The sequence below is a fragment of the Pteronotus mesoamericanus genome, unplaced genomic scaffold, assembly GCF_021234165.1.
Source record: "Pteronotus mesoamericanus isolate MK-2021 breed Mesoamerican mustached bat unplaced genomic scaffold, CSHL_Meso_final contig_1189, whole genome shotgun sequence".
NCBI classification, from domain to species: Eukaryota; Metazoa; Chordata; class Mammalia; order Chiroptera; family Mormoopidae; genus Pteronotus; species Pteronotus mesoamericanus.
In genome coordinates, this window is record NW_026555038.1 from 195,074 (window position 1) to 218,193 (window position 23,120).

The 23,120-nt window shown below is 43.8% G+C and overlaps 1 protein-coding gene across 1 annotated transcript in view; it reads left to right on the forward strand.

The window, feature by feature from the left end:
• IRAG1 (inositol 1,4,5-triphosphate receptor associated 1) overlaps positions 1–23,120 on the forward strand; it is a 70,639-nt gene that overhangs the window by 43,760 nt on the left and 3,759 nt on the right. The window contains 7 exon segments of the mRNA XM_054582804.1: positions 697–828; positions 4,002–4,143; positions 7,285–7,334; positions 7,870–7,977; positions 10,061–10,128; positions 18,636–18,755; positions 20,079–20,213. Of these exon segments, the coding sequence (XP_054438779.1) occupies positions 697–828; positions 4,002–4,143; positions 7,285–7,334; positions 7,870–7,977; positions 10,061–10,128; positions 18,636–18,755; positions 20,079–20,213 (755 nt within the window).

The window sequence follows — 23,120 nt, forward strand, 5'->3', positions numbered from 1 at the left end:
CAGAATTTATTTATTAAAAATTGTGTACTTATTCTTACATGTTTAACCTTTAGTCACCTTCAAAACACTCTCCATTTGATGCAATACACCTATCAAGACACTTTTTCCACTGCTCAAAATAGTTTTTGAACTCATAGATTTTGATATCTTTTAGTGCTTCTGCCATTTTTTTTGTTTCACCTCTTCCTCATCAGCAAAATACTTCCCTTTGAGGCCTTTTTTCATCTAGGGAAACAAAAAGGGTCTTGCTTAGGGCGAGACTGGGTGAATAGGGAGGGTGGGGTAGGGGGGTCATGTCGGTTTTAGTCGAAAACTGCTGAACACTCAGCGAGGCGTGTGCAGGTGTGCTTATAAATCACCCATCATGAAATGGGCAAAAGTGTTGAAACAGTCTTCCAAAAAAACTCACTGAAGCCAAACGCAGCCTCTCACAACAATGCCAGATGGTACACTGATACAGATGGGTTCCTAGAACACGCACGTAGTTGGGGGAGCCTGTACTACAAGGGACCCCCCTCCAGAAGATAATTCCAGTTTTTGGGGGGTCCCCCCTCACACAGAGTGTCCACATTGGGCTTCTCTAATCCCCAGAAGAAGCTGTAGCCCTGGCCCTGCACAGGCCACTCCTCTCAGACAGGCCGGGGTCCAGGGTCCATCCGGTGAGGACCCCTGGTGATATTCCTTCTCACTCTTCAGTCTACAGCTTCACTCTGGCACCACTGTGAGCACCGGGAGACCTACCAGAAGCTGCTGGAGGACATCGCTGTCCTGCACCGCCTGGCTGCCCGCCTCTCCAGCCGGGCTGAGATGGTGGGGGCCATCCGCCAGGTGAGCCTCTCCAGCTCCCAGCCCCGCTGACCGGCTCTGTGCTTCCCACAGCAACTGAAGCGATCATATAAGCAGTGACAACTACACATACCACTTACTGATGGCTTCCTCTGTGCTAGGCTGCCTATGTACGTTGTTGTGGTTTTTTTCAGCTTTTTTTGGTGGACCATTAAACCCTCAAGTGCTCTCTGCAGAAACTTTCTATGGACACCTAAGTGTAAGAACTACTGCATACCCCCTTCTTTTGTTAGAGATTTTAATGCATATTGGAAGGATCAAGGCTTTGAGAGTCGTATACTGAAGAAGCTTGTTTAAGTTTACCTCTGTATTTCCCAAAGGTATTTGACTGCAGAAGCACCACCACTTTTTTTATTTTTCTCACAAAATACCTATTAAACTTCCGTGGAACTAGTACTTGGCAAACATGCATTAGGAAAAACTGCCTTGTGTCATTTAATCCTCCCAGCAACCCTGTTAAAGTAAATATCCTATCCCCTGACGAGACAGGAAGTCTCAGGAAAGTAATAGCACTGGGAGTGGCAGAGCTGGGGTGCCGGCCCAGGTCTGGCTCCCTCTCAGTCACTTTGGAGTCCGAAGCACACGGAGCCCTGCCCCGATCCCAGACGGTGTCGTAGGATCAGGCTGCCTGAGGTCTAATCTCGTCCCCACCAGGATGCACTGTGTTACCCAGCTCTCTATGTTCCAGCTTCTCCAGCCATAGAATGTGGCTGATGATCGTGTCTGCCATGTAGGGTTGCTGCAATACTTGCAGAAACCTGGATGTTGTTATCATTGTTATCACTCCTTGGACCTCTGTCCTGCTGCATCGATTGTATCAGCGCGGTGTTCCTGATGCACAGCCCCAAGCAGTTTTTTGTAGAATAAAGGAAGGACAGCCACTGGCTGTCCCACCCCTCTATCTTCTAGGGGAAAAAAGCACCTGACTCAGCAGCAGCACCCAGGAAGTCAGTCCAGCTGGCAGCAGCCACAAAGGGAGAGCACAAAGGAAGTGGCTGGTCTCAGCTCACGGCTATAGAGAATTTTCCAGGGCAAGGTCACTGAGCATGTCTCTCTGTGGCCTGTCAGGCTCCAGCCTGGGCTCTCTGAGGGATCCAAGGGGGTATAAGCAGAGAAAAATATTCTTACCTGCACAGCTCTTCCAAATGTGTTTTGAGGCCCACGTGTGGTGCCCACTTCCGCCTTCAGCCTTCTCCCAATGCTTCCCCTCCCCTGGCTTCTGAGCCTCAGTCCTCACCCCTCTCTGGGTCCGCCAGGCTGGTTCAGGCACATCTTACTGCCACCAGTCTCACTCCCGTCAGTCTAATTTCCACGGTGGCTTGATTATGTCACCCACTTATTTTAAGACAAGGTCCTTCATAACCCAGCCCTAACTACCTTTACTTCCTGTGAGCAAACCCATTGCTTGCTGATTCCTAGATAAATGGAATGACCTGTACTTCCCTGGTTTTCCAAAGAGTCCTGTTATTTGCCTATTGTCCCACCATAATTCTTTTTAAAGTTTATTAAATTTATTCAGATGACATTGGTTAATAAAATTATGTAAGTTTCAAGTATACAATTCTATAATATATCATCTGTCTATTACGCTGTATGCTCACCACCCAAAGTCAAGTCTCCTTCTGTCACCATATATTTGACCCCCTTTATCCTCTTCTACCTTCCCTGTGGTAACCACAATACTGTTGTCTGTATTTCTGAGTTGTTGCTTGTGTGTTTTGTTTGTTCATTTGCTGCTTTCTGTTTTATATCCCACATCTGAGTGAAATCATATGGTTCTTGTTTTTTTAATCTGATTTATTTCACTTAGCATGACATTCTCATGATCCATCCATCTTGTAGCAAATGGCAGTGTTTCATCCTTTTTTATGGCTGAGTAGTATTCATTGTACATGAATATATATCATGTCTCCTTTATCCAATTCTCTGTTAAAAGACAATTCAGTTTCTTCCATGTCTTGGCCACTGTGAATAATACTGCATTGGACATAGAGGTTCATATATCTTTATAATTAAGTGTTCTCAAATTTTTGTGTAGATGCCCAGAAGAGGGATGGCTGGATCATATGGTAACTCTATTCTTAATTTTTTGAGGGACCTCCATACTGTTTTCCATAGTGGCTATACCAATTTACATTTCTACCAGCAGTGAATGAGGGTTCCTTTTTCTCTACAACCTCTCTCATACTTGTTATTTATCATCTACTGATAATAACCATTATAATAGGTGTGAGGTTGTATCTCATTATAGTTTTGTTTTGCATTTTTCTTATAACTAGTGAAGTTGAACATCTTTTCACACTCTGTTGGCCATTTGTATGTCTTCTTGGGAGAATTGTCTATTCAGGTACTCTGCTCATTTTTTAAATTGATTGTTTTTTGGTTGTTGAGTTGTATGAGTTCTATATATATTTTGGATATTAGCTCGTTATTGGAGGTATTCTTTGCGAATATCTTCTTGTATTTGGTTGGTTGCCTTTTTGTTTTGTTGACAGTCTCATTTGCTGTGCCAAATCTTTTTAGTTTGATATATCCCATTCATTTATTTTTGCTTTTGCTTACCTTGCCTTTGGGGTCAAATTCATAAAATCCAAAGACCAAAGGCCATAAGTTCAGTACCTACGTTTTCTTCTACGTATATTATTGTTTCAGGTGTTAAAGGTAGGTCTTTGGCCCTAGCATAATTCTTAATAGCACTCCCTTTTGCTCTCCAAAGGACCCCTGTTTGAAGAATAAATCCTTTACCTAGGTACAAACCCTATGGTTTCCTTTCTCTGGACCCTTGGTCTTGGAGTTCCCTGTCCTGAATGCTCTTCGTCCCTTTTGTCCACCTCTGAATGCCCAGGTGCTGCCCACACCCCTATAGCCACTTCACTCCATCTTCGGGAAGCCCGCCGACACCTTCTCTGGGGACTCTCCCACCTGTCATCACCTGAGGCAGTGTGGCTGTGCTTGTATTTGTCCTCTGCGAGCAGGTGCCTGTGAGCCCCTCTCAGCTCACATGGTGGACAGCAAACTCTTAGAAGGCAGGGTCACATCTGATTGGTTCCTGTATCCTTTTGATTCTCCCAGTCCAGAGCCTCATTCAGTGCAAACAAGTGTCAATGAACCTTTCCTCCAAGTGCCGGGGATGTTCATGCTCTCCTTCCCTGCAGGAAAAGCGCATGTCAAAGGCAACAGAGGTGATGATGCAGTATGTGGAGAACCTGAAGAGGACATATGAGAAGGACCATGCGGAGCTCATGGAATTTAAAAAACTGGCGAATCAGAATTCGAGCCGCAGCTGCGGCCCTTCTGGTAAGGAACCAGGGTCCTGCCCTCATCTTGGGCCTGCCAGTTGGGTCCCTGATGTCTCCAGGCTGAGACTGAGGGTTGCCCTAGGACCTATTTCAGGCTGAGCAAGGTTCACTGCCCCTGCCCAGGGCTGCCCACAAGGGCTTCGCAGCCGCTGCTCCAGTGAGCCTGGGGGCCTGGCACCAGAAAACATGAATGGCCCCAAAGTGCCTCCTGACTTCTGTCACAATTAACCAGAAGAGCAAACCGCTGACATGAAGCCCACAGGCTGCGAGAGCTCACTCTACTTTGTGAAACAACTGACCCCAGACCCTTTTTGTTTTGGGGCCCCCTTCTGGGCAGCACATACTAAAGAATTTGGACTTTATCCTGAAAAGTATTAGGGATTTTAGTTAGTCAGGGAAATGGCATGATCACATATGGAGTTTAGAAGATTCCCTCTGCCTATGGTAAGGCCGGTACAGCCCTAGGGCAAAGCCAGAGACAGGGAATCCCATGAAGCTGCTATTACAACAGTCCAGGTGAAAGATAAAGTCTGGGCTGTGGGGTGGGGCAAGAGCCTGGTGGAAGGAGGCGTTGCTGGGATAACTAGCAGGCTCCTGGGCAAGGCAAATGTTTTAAAGAAATACTCTGTTTTAAAAATATTCTATAGAATCGCTATAGGAGCACAGAGGAGGGGCCACCTGGTTCTGTGTGAGGGAGTTAAGGAAGGTTTTACAGAGGGATGGTAAAGGAGCAGTATTTTAAAGTAAAAATTTGAGTTCTCCAGGCCAAAGGGAGAAATACATCCAGGTGGAGTCAACAACGCATAGAGAGGCGTGGCCTTGGGAAGGGAGGAATACGAAACAAACAGTTTGATGTGGTTGCAGTGTTGGGGTATAATAATGACAGGTTGAAGTTGGGACTTGGTAGGCCAGGGCCACATGCCAGGCCTTTGTCCCTTAGGCAGTGAGGAGTCACTGATGAGTTGATATGACTTGACATTTCCAGGTTGTATTTTTAGACGATTTGCCCGACTTCAGAGCAGGTAATGCAGTAGGGGAGTGTGGACGCTGCGGGATGGCGGGACGAGTCAGGAAGCCTGAAGCAGTCCAGGGGAAGGAGGGCAGTGCCTTGGAACAGGCTCTCTCCTTGGGAGCTGCCAGGGTTTAGGCTCTGGCTGATGACCGCGGTGTTAGCAGGAGAAACAGACACTTTAGCGACAGGAATCCCGTGGAATGCAAACATCCGTATTACCAAGAGCAGGAGGAGGGAAAGTACAGAAACGATAACAGATGGAGAAACCTTTATAAACAGGAGGTTTCACAAGTTTCCTGGGGAATATCAGTGACGCTCCCCAGCCCCAGACTGTCTGCTTTGGGTCTTGGCAGCAAGGTTCCTGACCCACATGCATCTGGGCCTCTAACAAGCCGCTCTCTGTCAGGGTTGGAAGTGGGAGAAGTTGCCATCAAAGATCCTAACACATGGCTGCTTGCATTATTGTCCTGCAAGGTGCAATGTCCTCCGTGAACCACATTAGCCAAGATTTATGAAATGAGCAGTAACCTATTCATTCTGCTGATGTTATTGAGCACCTCTGGTGTGCCCCCAAGATACAGGAATACAGAAGAAGTCAAGGGCACACAGCTCCTAATGAAAAGGAGCTCCCAAACCCATCGGGCGGGGGCAGGGCAGTGCAGCCAGTGCTGTGACGGAAGTAAACAGACTTCCGGGGGAGCACACTGTGCAGACCCACCTTCAGTCTGGGGGGATGAGAAAGTGCTTACAAGGAGAAGCGAGACAGAGGGCTGCTGAGTCTTGAATGGTGAATAAGTGGTTTTCAGACATTTGTTCGCACTCCGCTGTTTTCCAAGCTACAGCTCAGCTTGGGCTGCTGCTGAGGGACCAGCACCCACCCTACAGGTGCCTCCATCAGATACTCTATGGCCGTTCCCTAATATGGCGTTTGTTTTTTAAGTCTTTATATGACTTCTGGCAATCTTTGTCTTTGCCTGATACTCTGGAGGCTACAGTGAAATAAAAATATCTCTGATTTCAAAAAAAGTAATTCACACTTAAAAGAAAAAGTAGAATCTATTTTTTTCTAAAATAACACCTATATTTTTTCTAAATATGAAACATGTCGATTGCCTACATTTTGGATTATTTCCATAAGATAGATTCTACAAGTATAAATACTAGTGCAGGGGAAAGACATACTTCTCAGGCTCTTAAAGCAAATTATTTTCAAATTACCCATTGATATTTCCATTTAATGGGTTACAATAATGCTCAATTCATTTTGCCATTGACATTCTTGTCCTTTCTATTTAAAAATATCTTTAACTTTGAAGGTCAAAATTTTAATCTCATCTCATAATTTCAATTTGTATATTTTACCTTTTCGAATGTTCACTTGACATTTGTATTTCTACTCTGATAAATTCTCTATTTATATCTTTTGCCCAGTTTTAAGATTGGTATTTTAAAAATTTGTGTGAACTCTTCATCTGTAAAGAATATTTTCTGGTTCTGCCGTTTTGGCTGACGAGAAACTCAAAGGCCTTTGACCACAAATACTTTTTGCCAGATAAAATAAAGCAAACATTAGTCTAAAAGAATAGCTGAATCAACAAGAAAAGAAATTGAAGTACTCAGACAAGAAAAGAAAAGAGAACTGAAACGGAGCTGATCCTGCAGCCTCCTTGGGACGGAATCAGCCTCTGTTCTCTGGGCGTGGGCTTTTGCGCTTGCTGCAGTTTGAGGTGAGGCCCAGGACACCCAGGCAAGAGAGCTGACTCTGAGATTCCCATAGAAAGTGAAGGCTTTCCAAGGACTGCATCTTTACACAGAACTTGGCAAGAAAAAAAAAAAAAATCAGTCACCAAACAGCAGAGAAAGAAATCAAGGGAGTTTGTCTGGTTTTGCTGTGGGCTGTATGTAGTAGAAAAAAAGTACTTTTTCCTTCCTTGTAGGAAAAGTGCGGCCCCAAAAGTAGATGCCGTGTTAGAAGTGGTGATGCAATAGGCGGAGAATCTGAGAAGAGCATGACAATGGGGCCTCCGGCCCATAGATACCTTGGCTTAATTTTTAACTATCCATTTCCTGCTGGAGCCTACTCTGAAAACTTACCTGAGTTCTCCTCTCTGTTCCCTCCTGTTGCAGAAGACGGGGTCCCTCGCACAGCGCGGTCCATGTCCCTCACTCTGGGAAAGGTATGCATGTTCAAGGAATACCAGGGCTCCCAGAGGAAGTACAACAGAAGTTTCCACAGTCACCCAGGAGAGCATTTGCTCTTGAATCCACGGGTGGCAGAGAACCTCTGGACAGAGTCTCTAGTCCCGCTCCTCACACCTGCTAGCTCATCCTCTAACCTTCTCTTGCTCGTGGTTTTCCTGACTATACCATCCCTTCAGTGAACATGAAATGATGCACAAACCTTGGTATTGCTATAGTTCTCATACGCTATCCAGGATGTAACCCAGAGACTGGGGGTCATTTCTGTTTCATTTCTTCAGGACTTAATAAACTAAAATAGAAACATGTTGAGACGTCACCAGTAACAGAGAATTTGTGTCAATTTTGGCTGCTCTCTCCACACCAACTCCCACCACGATCACTACCCCAAAGCCCAAATATCCAGAGACTGTTATTACAACATTAGGAATAAGTAGGTATTTTCAGGGTCTTTCCAAACTGTGGGTGCTGCTCCCTTCATGACAATGGTCCTGGTCACTTCTTTTTCTACAGAACATGCCCCGCCGGAGGGTCAGCGTTGCCGTGGTTCCCAAGTTTAATGCCCTGAACCTGCCCGGTCAGCCTCCAAGCTCATCACCCATCCCCTCCTTACCAGCCCTGGTGAGTATGACGACGCCTGCCTGTGGCCCTGTTTGACCTCTCCCTCAGGCTCACTAATATGGGGGTGACCTAGGTGACGGCAGGGTCAACAAAGTGAGGACATTGCCAGCACAGATTCTGGGCTGTGGGCTTAAAAAGCTCAATGTAGACCAGGCTCCATGTCTCCCACTGACCTTAGAAGACAACTCAGTATCCTTGAGTAAGGTGCTGTGTTCCTTACAAGTGACCTCCTTTTTCATGCTGAAATCACAACCCTCCAAGGTAGGTACGACTTTGTCCCACACTGCAATGGGATTAAACAGCCAGAAGCTGCATTGCATAGTGGTAGAGCTGAGCTTTGAACCATATGCTCTGATTCCGGAGCTTGAATTCTTAAACCCAATATTATTCTGCCTCGATAACTGCAACATTGTTTACAATGATGAAAAACTAGAGACTACTCAAATGTTTGTTAATAAGAGATTGGTTAAATAAATTATGGATATCCATATAAGGAGTTTCTATGTAGTTGCTAAAAATAATGATTTGAATATAAATACAGGGTGGGGCAAAGTAGGCTTAGAGTTGTTTACAGTTGTAAGGAAAATAATACAATAATTAATTAATAATACAAGAATAAACTCAGTCTTGTGTACTCACAACTGCAAACCTACTTTTGCCCCATCCTATATATGTTGACATGAAAACACTTTCATAATTATCAGTAAAAAGCAATTAAAAACGGTATATACAGTATAATTCTGTTGTGTAGTTTTTTAAAAAGTGGTTTTCTATGTGTAGACAGAAAATTCTGAAGTATATAAAACTATTAATAATGGTTCTCTATGGGCAATGGTAAAACCACAGATGATTTTTATCTTCTTGATGCCATTTTATATTTCTGTAATAAGAATGTATTACTTATAATCAGAGAAAAATCCCTTTCCATTTTTTTAAACACAGTTCCTAGACAACAAAATATTTTCCAGATCCCAGGTTTTTGTGAATCTAATTGAATTCTATCTAAAACTTCTAATTCTTCTCCAGTTGTTTGTTGATGCCCCCGTCCAGAACTGGCAATAATCTATAGGGAAACAATCTGACTGCGTAAGCAATAGGTGAAGTAGATTTAAGCTCTATTGTGCTGACAGGTAGCAACAACTCTTTAACTTCTTTCACCTCCTCCTGCCTTGAACATGTCAATCATCTCTGAAATCAACATAAACTCCCAAATCACCCACTAAAACAAAGGAGCCTAAACAAAATTTTTTTAAAGGAATTTAGGAAGGACTAATTAGTGTGTTTTCGAGGATCTATTTCTCATTCTCTACTAAATGTATAAAGGTGGTATATATATAAAGGTGACTATATATATAAAATCTTCCTGTAGGCCAGGGGTTGGCGAACAGGGCTATATATTAAAATGACATGGGGTACTTTTCTAAACATTATATACCCAGGCCCCACCCCAAGATTCTAAATGGGGTCAGTACTTTAAAAAATCTCCCCCAGTTGATTTTAATGTGCAGTCAGAGATTAGAACCATTGCTTAAGTCAAATCCATTGCAAGAAAACAATGTGGTAATCCTAGAGAATTTATTATAAAGAAATTTATAACGGCTTGAGTTTTTAATAAGGACAGTCATCTCCTGAGAATTGTGCTTGGAGTTGTATCTCCAGGGCAGTGACAGGCTTGCATGAATCCGTCCCAGGGATCCTGCGGCCTGTGTTGGATGGGAGGACCACTGGTGTTTAGTCCAAGTCAGTAAACAGGGGACAGAGCAAAAATGAGGGCTCCTCCAGAATGGGGCCTCAAATGTAAACTCTTCTGTTTGCTCAACAAAATGTGGAAGAGGAAAAGTAAAAGTTGCAAATTGCATGTGCCCCAGAGGGAACAGATACCAAGGAAAGGAGGACGGAGGGGGCCTGAGGAGAGGGCCAATGCCTGGTCTCAGAGGAAGATTTGAGAGGGCGAGGAGTGAGGACAGGGAAAGAGGCGGAGCAGCAGCCGCCCCTCCATCCCCAGCATCACCAGACACCCAGCAGCTCTGGCTTCTTCCTTCCTAGCTAATCCTCACTTCTCTGTCTCCTGTTTTCCACTCAGTCAGAATCATCTAACGGGAAAGGCAATCTACCTGTCGTCACCTCAGCACTGCCGGCACTTTTGGAAAAGTAAGTTTGTCATTTTTTCTCTGAACCTTAGGGATCTCTGAGGAAAATTTCCCCAATTCACCTTTCCTCCCATTCCCACTCCCAAAATGCAATAGAAAGCAAATTAAGCTCTAGGGGAAATGGGTGGGACTTTGAGACTTACAAAGATTTCAGACCTAGTATGCAAAATTCCTACACTAGGAAGATGCTGTGGCTTAGGGTCACAGGTCTACTAGAGATGGAAGCATTCTCTGTTGGTTGGGACTCTCTGCACTGCAGATACAAGAAAGCCCCATCCCAACCCTGGTTTGTGTGGCTCAGCGGGTTCAGCACAGGCCTGCCAACCAAAGGGTTGCCAGTTCGATTCCCAGTCAGGGCACATACCCTGGGTTGTGGTCCAGGTCCCCAGTAGGGGGCAAGCAAGAAGCAACCTCACATTAATATTTCTCTCCCTTTCTTTCTCCCTCCCTTCCCCTCTCTAAAAATAAATAAATAAATAATCTAAAAAAAAGAAAAGAAAAAAGGAAGCCCCAACTCAAAGGGGCTTAACTAAATCCAGAGGAGGGGCTGCTCCAAGTGTGGCACCACAGGGCCCAGCTCAGCCTCTCTACAATTTCCTTGCCTCTTTCCACTCTCTACGTTGACTTCATCAGGAGGCTTGTGACAAATGGCGTCTAGTTCCAGTTGTCCTATCCAGATGTGGCAATTTCTAGAGTTAAAGGGACCATCTTTCCTCATGTTTTTTCCTTAGGAATGAACCCAGAAGCCTTTCTTCAGCCTTCTTTCTTACCTTGTTGGCAGATTTGGAACATAGCCCTTTTCTAAACACCAGTCACAGGCTTTGGGAATGGGATTGTCTTCATGGTCTTAAACTAGTCCCCTGGAGATGGAAAGAGAGGGCCAGCTTCCCATGAAGAAAAATGATTTTATTTAAGAATTTATTCTTCTTTACAAAGTCATTTTTGTTGCTGTTAGGATACAGGAAGGAGAGGAATATTAGATGGGCAACCAACAGCGTCTACTAAGTTTTCTAGGCATCTATGCAATTTGTAGACTTTTTCATCTTCAACCAAAGCAAGGCAGGATGTTTCTACACACTCAGAGGAGTTTATAACTTGCTTTTCAAATTCTTCCATTTGCTTGCTGGAAAACATCTGGATCACAGCTGCCACCTCTCAGAACTTTCCCCTTGTGTCTTTCCTCACTTGGTAGAACATACACCTCTATTCCTCCTTCCTCCTTGCCTTGGGACAGCTTTAGTCCTTTATACTTCATTGCTGTTAGAATAGTTTTGCTTGACCTGGTAAGGAATGTCTATGTTGGGTCCCTTTTTGTACAGACAGGTTCCTAAGCTCCCCACCCCCAGACTTAGCCTGTTTTCCTCCCCTCTCAGTGTATCAACCACAAACCTCTCCCTCAGTGACTTACTCCACATTAGTCTTGAAGTTTTTCCAGCATTTCCTCTTTTTGCCACCTTATTCTACATAAGCTTACTGGTCCTTATGTAGGGTATTTTTGTTCATTTATTTCCCTGATCACTATAAGGAAATTATAAAGGGATGAAAAACTAACAACCACATGGAAGTAACTAAGTTTACAGAACCTTGTCAGGTTCCTACAATCATGGCCTATGAATCTCTGTAGAAATAGTCACTTCTGTCCTGAGTGAGAAGCATACTAAAACTTCTCCCAATCCTGCCTTTGGACGTACCAACCCCTTCTCCAGGAAGGCCCCCAACATGGCTCTGTTTCCAACTCTTGGCCTGCAGAGTTAAAGAGGGAAGATTTAAGTCCCCACTCTCAAGAGACTAATCATGATGGGGCAGGGCCTAGACCCTGTGGAACTAATGTTCAAGCCAGCTTAGAACATACATTGGAGGCAGTGGGGTTCATCAAGAACCTGGGCTAAACTTGGTAGGAAAAAGTGAGGTGCAAAATTGGAGACAACAGGTGGCAGCCCCAAATCAGAAGCGCCAATGGATGTCAATGGTGATGCCTGCAATGGGGAGCAGCTCACTCTTATGGGCTACCCAGAGAGAGCGCCCTGCGACATTGCCCATGCTGAGGCTGACCTACCTGCACAGAAGCCCGCACAAAGGGGAGGGAGTATTCAAAGGAGGGGGTATTCAAGGCTAACAGCAGCTTCCCTCTGTGGTTTTCTAAAAGGTGCTAAGTGATTTCTATCTGAATTCATGAAACTGGAAACATTTAACATGGTGCTGAGACTTAACAATGAGACAATCTGTGAGTGAAAATGAATTCATGCCTTCTGTTCTAACACAAACACAGTCAATTCTAGCTACCTTTTCCACATTGTTAAAGTGAAAGAATGCACTATAAGTTAATATACATTACTTTCTAGATTGTTCTATTCAGCTTGATCTTGAAAAGATGTCACATCTCTCTAAACATGCAGTGACTAAGCAAGAAGGGGAAAGGTTAAGGAGGTGAAAGATAAGATCAAATTGCCTGTGGCTAGTTCTCAAGCAAGTACCTGAGCTCACTGCACTGCCCAATGTGGTTTGAGAGAATTTTAAGCCTTGTTTTTGAAGGTCACTTCATAGTAAACTGCTCTTCACTTCACAAGTGTCTGAGAACATTTAGACTTAGATAAAAATATAGAAAGTGGTACAGTAGTCCCCTCTTTTCCACATGGAATACATCCCAAGACCCCAAGTAGATGCCTGACACTGAAGATAGTATTGAACCCTATGTAGTTTTCTCACATGTACACACACATACATGTAGCTGATAAAGTTTAATTTATAAATTAGCCACCATAAGAGATTAACAACTAAAGATAAAATAGAACTATAACTATATAGTATAATAAAAGTTATGTTCATGTGGTCTCTCTCATATCTCATTGTACTGTACTCACCTTTCCACTCGAAAAGAGCACTTTCAGGCTTCTCTTGACATATCAGGGGTGCCAGCATCTCTACTCTTGCAGTTTAGGGCCATTATTAAATAAAATAAAGGTCACTTGAATACATGACAGTTGATCTGATAAGTGACTAACAGGCTGGTAGTACACACAGCACGGATATGCCGGACGGAGGGGTGATTCAAGTCCAGGATGAGCTGGAGCAGGACAACATGAGATTTCATCATTCTACTTTGAATAGTGTGCAATTTAAAACTGATAAATTGTTTATTTCTGGAACTTTCCATGTAATGTTTTCAGATCATGGTAGACTGTAGGTAACTAAAACCACACAAAGTGAAACTACAAATAAGAGGGGTGATATATATATATATATATAGTCATAAAGCAAATTTAAAGTGTCATAAAGATTAAAACAGAACAAAGCTCAAGAGCAGACTCACAAGTAGGAAGAGCTATTTACTCATTGCTTTTATTTCTTTTATTTCTTTGACAATTAATGACCAAGGGCCAGGCACCCAGAATGTACTCACATTCTAATGGGAAAGACAGATGGCCATTATAATGCAATGTGATGGATGATATCACAAGGAAGTACGGGTTACTAAGGAAACAATACACACAAAAGTGAGCGCCTTAGCCCAGATTTTGTATTGCGGGGGGGGGGGGGGGGGGGCAGGGCAGGGGGGAGAGAGAGCCCCAGAAAATGTCTTCTCTAGGGACTGACTTTTAAAGTGAAACCTGAAAATCATATTAACTAGGTAAACTAGAGGTTAACAACATTCCAAGTTCTAAGGTGAGTAAGTATAGAGTCAAGGAATAATGATGGTGATGATAATGGTAATTACTCTTATTATTAGCTACATGCTTACTTTGGGCCAAGTGCTGTTTTAATTGCTTTACATTAATGACCTAATTGAATCCTACCAGAACCACATCAGATAAATGTAATTTTAATATCCCTATTTTAGATGAAGAAGCTGAAACTCAGAGAAATCATCACTTGCCTGAGGTTACACATCTAATAGCACAGTTCATGCTCTTAACCTCTTGATGGTTCTATTCTCCAGCTAGAATAGAAAGAAGTCCAGTACGACTAGAGAGAAGAAGGTAGATTTAAGAGGTATTTTTTGAAAGAACTTTCGTGAAAGGACCTGGTGACTGGCTGGGTATTGAATGGAAGGTACAGTGGGGTGGGAGGGAGGGGTGTATGTGGAACCATTCCCTGGCAGGAGGGATGGTCAGCAAAGCTACAGAGATAAATGACATGCAGGACTAGTTTTATAAAAGGGACCGTTACACTGATGAATAACAGAGCAATTTTAACTCTAATCTCTAAAAAAATATTTTTCCACATTTTTTAAGTAGCCAGAGTAAATTGCTTGAAGTTTTCATATGACATCACATACATACGGTAAGCAACTCCCCTGTGCTGATAGTATTCTGGAATTAATTAGCCCCGAGTTAACTATTAGTAAACCCCAGGAATCTGGAACTGAGTGATAGGGAGTAAGGAAGCTTCTCTAGCGCAGGTTCCCTGGGCTGGTCTTGTCTGAGGGAGCTGTGGCAAAAGGAGTGGCCTAGAGACACTGCTTAGCCCAAGAAGATAAGATGTATGCATTGGTAAGTATAGTAGTCACTTTCAACTACTGTTTACCACATGGAAAAAAATAGACTCTAATATACCTGCCAGTCAAACAACACATTTTGACTAAATAGCCCTCATGTCATCAGGAGTGAGCATAATGACAAACATTGTTGACCTGGTGGACATGAGAGAACAATGAGTTTCATTTTCATAAATCATCCCAGAAAAAAAGCATTCAAAATTTCAGGCTGGGAATAGATGCCAAGATCCATGAGCATTTGGCCCAGAAATCCCTAGGGTGGGCACAGGCTATGCTCAGCTCCACGTTTACAGCCATGAATAGAGATTCCTTCAGCTCAACCCAAAGTCTAAGTTCTCAGGAAACAACCATTTACAGAGAGGACCTGCCCATTTTACAAGATTAATAGGCCATAGTAACGTCAATGTAACTCAGCAAACACTTGAAGGCACTTACTGTGCCAAGCGCTATTCTAACTCCAACAGCCTCTCTCCCTGTGATCACAGTCACATTGAGAGATGGGCATGTATGTAAGACATTAAAATATCCTATCTCCAAGTTACGCTGTAACAGAGGTATAATAAGGGCATAGAGGGAAGAAGAGATCAACTTTAATCACACACCTTTGTGGGATTACATTGGCAAAGATTCCACAGAAGAGAAGGTATCTGAAATGAATCTTAAAGACACATGAGGAGAAACTTTCAGGTAGTTGGAGAAGATAGGTCAGCAACTGTAAGCTCAGTCTAGAGGTCTGGACAGGATATAACAGCAAATATTTTACATATTGTATATTTCCCCCACTTCCCATCCTACCCCCAGTATTAAACCAGTGGTTCTTTTAGCCCATCTCTCATTCCAAACAAGCAACGTTTAAAAGAAGGGTCACATTATAAGCCATGGCCCAGGCTAAGGTCAGGCATGGCGTCACTCAGCAGGTACCCCAGAGTCCCTCACACTGCTCAGAGTGCCAGGAAGAGACTTCTGTTGAAATGGAGGGCTCAGAGGTGTGTGGAAAGTGTACTTTGTACCTGAAGTTATAAGACCAAGGAAAGAGTTCCCACCAGGTCCACCAACCACCAATAATGCGAACTTAGGCAAATCACTTATTCAACCTGAGCTTAGGTTTCTCATCTTTCAAATGGGGTAAGCCTCCTCACAGGTTGCATTTAGTGCAATTAAGAGAATAGGCAAATGTCAGACTGCATAGAAACAAATTTGAGCTCTACCAAACACTGATTGCGTGATCTTGGGCTGGTTATTTAACCTCACAGGGACTTGGTTTTCTTGCCTGTCAAACTGATAAAAATAGTATTACTTATCCTACTGGGTCATTCATGAGTCTTAAGTGAGCTCTTAGCACAGAGCCTGATACATAGGATAAATGTTAGCTCTTTTTAACATTGGGAGAGTCAAGAGAGAGCATGTATGTGAAAACCCATTAAGAACTAAAGCCCCACAGGTGAGTTGAGTGGAAGAGAGCAATTAATTAAACCTGGGAGATCTGGACCTTGGACAAAAGAACCACATGTTAGAAAGTTGTTGAAATGGGCTTCTTAGTTCTACTAGGGAAAAGTTTTAGTCTCTACAGAGCATTAACCTGAGGACAGTGAAACTTTTGTTTACAATCACTTGATCAGCAAAACTTAAAGGTGCATGCATGTGTTATATAGCACACAATATACAGGCATTTGAGAAGTTTATTAAAGCAATCTTATGTCAATTTTGCCATACTTTAAAGTCACACAGGGTTCCTCTGATTCTAAAGTGTCAGGAAGCTATATCAAGTTCTCTCTTGAAGATATAAAAAAATCACCTGGTAATTTATCAGCTTGGGTTTTTTGTGTGTGTGTGTGTGTGTTTGTGTTTTTTAATGGATCAGGTTTGGAAGAACCTCACATTGTTCTCCAAATTTACCAGAAAATTTACTGCATAACTAATAACGAATAATATCCTTTGTTGGGTACCACATTGCAGAAAGTTTACCTATATTTCTTCATTAATTCTTACACTACCACATTCAGGTATATATTATTACCTTCATTTGACAGTGAAGAAACTCAAGTAATTTGCACCTGTTGGAGCTGGGATTTGAACCTGTTTGCCTCAGGCAGGTTCTTTTCCTCTTTACCACACTATCCTCCTTCAGACATGTTTATCATTAACCTCTAAGCTTGACAGCTGTAGATTAAAGATATTAAAAGTCCAATACCTATATTCTATTTCTAATATGTAAATATATTTAATAAAAGAATTACTTTCCCTGCCCTTGGCTGTAGCTCTTTTTCTGCTCTTGTTCCAGTTGTTTGGACAAATAGGAAACCGCACATTAGGCAAAGGTCACATGGAAGGGAGTGGATAATGTAATTTGCAAAAAAGAGAAATGTTATGAATAGCTGATATTTTTGGAGTGTTATTTTTCTTGTTCACAATGGGTTTTGGTTTCCAGCCTGATGAAATGTAAATTTTACAAGGCCTGAGGAAACTAAGAGAGGAGAAATTGGTGCCAAGAATGAGGAGAAGATGTCAGCCTCTCTCATAAAGCCTGTCTGAGGGGCTGGAGAGGGTGGCAGCTGTGATCTCTCAGAGTCCTGGCTGAAGAGCTCTGCTCACTCTTCTGCTGAGTTTGAGGGCCCCTCCTTGACATGACGCCCGTTGGGATTCTGGTTACCGAGGAGGGCTGCAAGGTCTACAGGGAAGGCATGGCCATCAGGATACAGCCAACTAACCTCTATTTGTTGTAACCAAGGAGGTTTCTCAATCTTCCTAAGGTCAGTCTCTGCTTCCCTTTTCAAAGAATTTGTTCTTTTGCTTATCCTCTGTGTCTCAGCTCCTTTACTGGGTCATTTCTACCCACATTCAAATGTGCTTCCGTCCCTTAACCCACTTCTTTAGCTACATGCATCACCCCCCACCCAACACACTCTTCTACTCTCCTTCATAGTCAAATTATAGTGTATGTGTCTTCCCCTTTCTCATCTCCCATTCTTTACTCAGCCCATTTCAGTCTGGTTTTGCCTTCTACCATTTCATAGAAGCTCCTCTTGACCTTCATTTTATCAAATCTAAGAGTCACTTCATACTTACCTGACTCACTTTAAATATCATCTAGATTATATGATGATGCCAAATGAATTTCTTCAGCCTAGAGCTCTTCTCTGACTCACTTTGGTATATTCAACTACCTACCTGATATCTCTGTTTAGATGCCTCTTGTCCCAAAGTTAACTCCTGCCTCACTGCCTCCTTTCAGTTCCTCAAACATCTCTGCGTCTTTTGTGTCTCAGGGTCTTCGTACATCCTGTGCCCTCTACCTAAACTAATCTTCCCCCTGTTATAGATATAACTGACTTCTCACCTTTTAAGCCTGTGCTTCGGTTACACCAACGCAGGCCTTTTTTGACTACTCAGTTTAAGCAGATTCTCTCATTATTTTCTGACACTGTTCAGAAAGTTATCACAACTTGTAATGAATTATATATTCCGCCCCACCCCCCCCCACCCCGCTTTTTGGACTTCTTTCCCTTCTAAACTCTGTGTATGTAACCCCAGCACATTACAAGGTGCCTGTGACTCAGTCAGTACTGGGTGCAAAAGATTTGCTTCATTCATGTAAATATCTACCAAGTACTGACTGAGTCACAGGCACCTTGTAATGTGCTGGGGACACACATACAGAGGACACAGGAACAGGATGACGCTGACCGTTTCAGTCTGCCTCCCTCTTCCTCATCTAGGTGCTGTCAAGCTCCCAGTAACTGTCTGTCCACTCCCAGCATCTCCTGAAATAAGAATAAAGGTGGCATTGGAAGCATGAGGAAAAGGGGGAACTGATGCAGTATTTGATGTTTGGGAGTCTAGGGGGGATTCATGGACTAGGGCTTTTATAAATCTTGCCTTAAAGTGGAAGGATTGAGGTGAACTCAATCAAATTTCCTCATGTCTGATCAGAAATCAGGCCAAAGACATGATTTGGTTTTCAGATGCCCAATCTGTCCCTGAAAGGACACCTTGTACTTCCCTCTTCTCACTAGTGGAAAAACAAATGGAGACCCAGATTGTGAAGCCTCAGTTCCCATGCCAACTCCAAGCTGCCTGGAGGAGGTTAGCCAGGAGACCAAGGCCAGGATGGAGGAAGAAGCGTTCAGCAAGCGGTGAGTCAGGCTTCAGCTGCTCTGGGGTCCCCTGGCAGGTCTCAGAAGATACCTTCCCACAGGCCTTTCCTGTCTCTTAGAGCATTTAGGGAAGCAACCAGTGGCCCCAGGACCTCCTTATGTCAGTAAGGAACTATATAGGAAAGAGCAGTGCTGTTCCACAGGAAGAACTGGAGGAAGCAGGGCAAGAGGGTGTGGTCAGACAATAACAAGACTGCCCTCTTTTTTAGGCAAAAAGCCATCAGAACAGTACTGCTCAGACTGATCTGAAAACCAAAGGTTCTGGGTGGGTTCCTCCTGGTGCTGCTGGAGGCTTCCTGAGCACCCCGACCAGTCATGTTGCTGCCAAAAATGCCCAGGAGCAGCTAGCTGCACCCCTGCTCACTGCACCAGCCTCAGCCAGTCCTTCTCCCTGTAAACTGGAGTCCCCTCAGCTTCCAACTGTCCCCTTCTCTAATTGGGTTTCTATAGCAACTCTTGCTTGTCAGAGTACTGATCAGAGCCCAGGGCCCAAACCCAGGCAGGTAGAGAATTACCTCTGACAGGCATCGTATCCTGAGCTTCTTTCCCCATGGCTCCTAGGCAGATAGAGCCTCCCACTGGTGTGAAGCCTGAGGGCTTCTATATGGCAGCCACAAACACCATCCTGGGGTTGCCCCAGCCAAACTCTGCTGGACTTAAACACTCAGCTGTGGGACAAGCAGAAAGTATATATTTGGTGTAATATTGGTCCTGGGAGAAGGCAGCTAGAGGAGTTTCCCTTGGAAAGCCTGTCACTGCACCCATAGCTGTCCTGTACTCAGAATGTGTGCGGGTAAATGCCTCCACTGGCTTCGTAAACACTTACTGAGTATGTCTCTGTGTCAAGCCATGTGCCTGTCACTTCGGTAAAATTTCCCATCAAGCCTGTGTGACAGGTATCACCCTCTCTAGATTAAGCTGTATGCCTGACACTTCCTCACAACATTCCAGCACCCTGTGAGATGAACGACACCCTCTCCATTTTACAGGGGAGGAGCTGAAGCACCAGGGTTATGTAGAAAACAAATGCAACCTTAGCCCCACTACATGTTTTGTAGGACAAGGACCCAGTCATATTTTTCCCTGTCAGTTTTGTCACACTTTCATAAACAGGAAGGATGACTGAGAAGTGAAGGGAAATTGTACTGACATGAGCCACGGGATTCACTGGAGCTTCCCAGCTTTTTCCTGTTGTGTGGAACCACAGGAAATGCGTAATTATTGGAAGTGCTCAGGTCCCCTCAGGAAAGGATGCTCTGTGCCTGGCCTTTCCAGACTCAACTGTTCCTTCTTGCCTTCCAGATACCAGGAAGGTCTAAAGAAGACCAAAGAGCTTCAAGAACTAAAGGAGGAAGAGGAAGAGCAAAAGACCGAGAGTCCTGAGGAAACTGAAGAGGCAGAAGAAACTGAGAACGAGGGAAATGTCCATAGAAACAGGTTGGAGCCTTTGCCGTTGCTGAAACGGGTCCCAAGTCATTAACTGCATGACATTCCTGCAGGTGTCGGTCCAAGGCCCCAGTGGGTCTAGGGCCCACATAAGCAACCGACAGAAACCAAGAGGGCACTTGTGCTGGGGGGAGAAGGCAGAGGAAATCCCAAAGAACCAAAATAGTTAACAAGGGGAGGTTTGCGAGAGCTGAGAGGTCAGAGGTGGTTGGGGCGTGGAGTGGGGCTGTAGTCAGGAGCCAAGACACTAACTACAAGGGACCCCGGCTGGAGTCCCTCCCGGCCCACCCACAGTTGGCTCCTTTTCCAGCCATCCCCATGACAGATCCAAGGTCAAGGAGCTGACCTGAAGCCCTAGGGACTTTTTAAAAAATATATATGAGAACAGAGGCAGAGAACAGATGGGTGTAAGGTATGAACTCAGCTTGATGGCAAAGGTGAGTCTCCAACAGGCCCCTTCCATGCTGGTCACACAAGCTTGGTCATCTGCTCAGTGTTTTCACTTTGGATGGGAAATACATGAGGTTTTAAAAAATATACTTTAAATTTCAAGTGCATTTTTCTCTAAATCTGGGAAAAAATATATAACATAGAGATAATAGTATAGATCCTGCATCTTGTCCTACCTACATCCTGGATTTTAATGATAGCCCCAACTTCGTATATTCTACCCCATTGTCTCTATTAGTACATTCAAATCAGAAGTCTTGAATTTTGATATTTAAAAATGAGGTTACAGCAAACTTGGAACACTTCACGAAGATCTTTGTTTTTAGACCCTCTGCCTATCGTAAAGTCAAGAATGGCTCCAGCCAAAATGATTAATTATCTAACTGGTTGCTAAACTTGGGACGGGGTATGTGCCTGTGTCTCATTACTGGCAGACTCTGGAAAGCTCTGGAAATGACATGCGTGTAACAAATAAGGTAATAAAATGAATATTGGATGTGAAATAGATATGGTTCAAAGCATATAGGAACAATCAATAAAGCCCAGCTGGTGGAAAATTAAACTAGAGTGAAAGATCTCAGTCTGCATGAGTTAACCCCAATGTTCAAGGGAAGAGCTGCCTGGGAGAGCTGGAGAAAATGCTTGGCCATCGAAAACAAATCTGTGCCTGGACGCACCACCTGTCCTAGTGAAAGAACCCCCAAGTTTCAACAATGAAAGCACAGCCTCTACTCTAAGCAGCTGGATTCTGGTCTCTTTATGTCTTCTCTCTCTCTCGGGGTCCTCTGCTCTTATTTTGCAGACCACAATGCCTTCCTCCCTTTCAATGCACTCAGGCCTGAGCCAGGACAACAGCTCTTCCTTTGGCTCCCTTCAATACAGCTAACCCAGGCTGGAACTTCTAACATTTCCAAACACTGAGAAAGAACAAAAGAGAAGTAAACAGAGAGAGTACATAGAATATAAACAGTCTGGTTTACAAAGCGCAGGGCTGGAGTGCTTATCTGGCTAATTTGATCTCAGACGATCAGCGGCTCCCTCCCATTACACGAAGCCCCAGGGAGAGGAAGGCTAAGGTTGGGGGTGCCCCTCTCCGTAAAGCATAGTCCGGTCAGCAGCATAAGGAAATGGCCACCCTTTGCATCCGAGGCCTGAGAGTGTCCTGTTGCCCCACTGAGCCAGAGAGGCCTCGTTCTCTCTCCGCCCTTGGCTCTCTTTCAGATTTACATGCCTATACCACAGGTGATGGATACCAGCCACCAGCACAGCCCTCAGGAGTGTCCTTGTCCTTCAGCACAGGGGTTTAGTTTCACCATTTTTGGGCCCAGCAGAGTGGCATCATCTTTTCCATGACGACTGGCACTGCTATCACATAAACTGCCCGCTCAAAGTTAAAGGCTCCCTAACTCGACTGTGACCCAGGCCAGACTAGCCCCAAGAGCTGTTGTCTTCAGTGCCAAGCGACCCATTCATTCCAGAGTCCTTTACACACCCAGTTGCCTGCAGGCACCTGCATTCAGTCATGATTCCCACATGAAATTTTGCCATCTCACCAACCAGCAAGGTCTGAAGTCATTAAAAGTTCCATGTCCTACTTAGTGAATTTCAAAACAAAACAAAACATTGAGGTAACCCCAGCAGCTGACTCCTTATTTAAGAGATAAAACAAAAAACACTGAAGTCTTTTTGTCTGAATATCTCCTCTGTTAAATAATATATAATAATGTGATCTGTTATAAATATTACTTACCAGAGGATCATCTTAAATGAACTTCGGTGAATCAATCCAATATCTTAACCATATTAAAACAGAGAACACAGGCTTCTGACATTTAAAAAATGCATTAAACAAGTAAGACCCATAAGGGGCGACGGAAAACTTTTATCTCTTTTTTTTTTTTCTCATTTTCTTTTAATGAAACTCTGTGACAGATGTTTGGTTAAGTTGTCTCCATTAAAAATTACTGATTTTAAAAACCAATACCTTAAACACTACCACACACACACACACACACACACACACACACACACAAACGATCCACAAAACATCCTCCTTTCTTTCTGAAGTTTCTACCATGCATTGTAATCATTAACCAGTCTTTTGCTATTAAATGGCCAATTGAGACAAAGAGTACCAAGATCATTCTTCCACCACTGATCAAGCCTGGGGCGGCACGTGTTAGGGATAATATTCATTTAGCCTGCTGAGTTTCCGGGCAGACTTGGTGACTCTGCCAGCTCCAGCTGCCTTCTTTTCCACTGCTTTGATGACACGCACAGCAACTTTCTGTCTCATATCAAAAACTTTTATCTTTTCGCCCACTGCCTGTTCCAACTTGTTTTGTGGGGTTAGGATTATAAGAGGTATATTTCTTTACTTTCCAATAACTCTCAGAAAACGTAAGTCCCCTGGTCAATTTTAAGTCTCCGGAATAACCTCATTTCAGT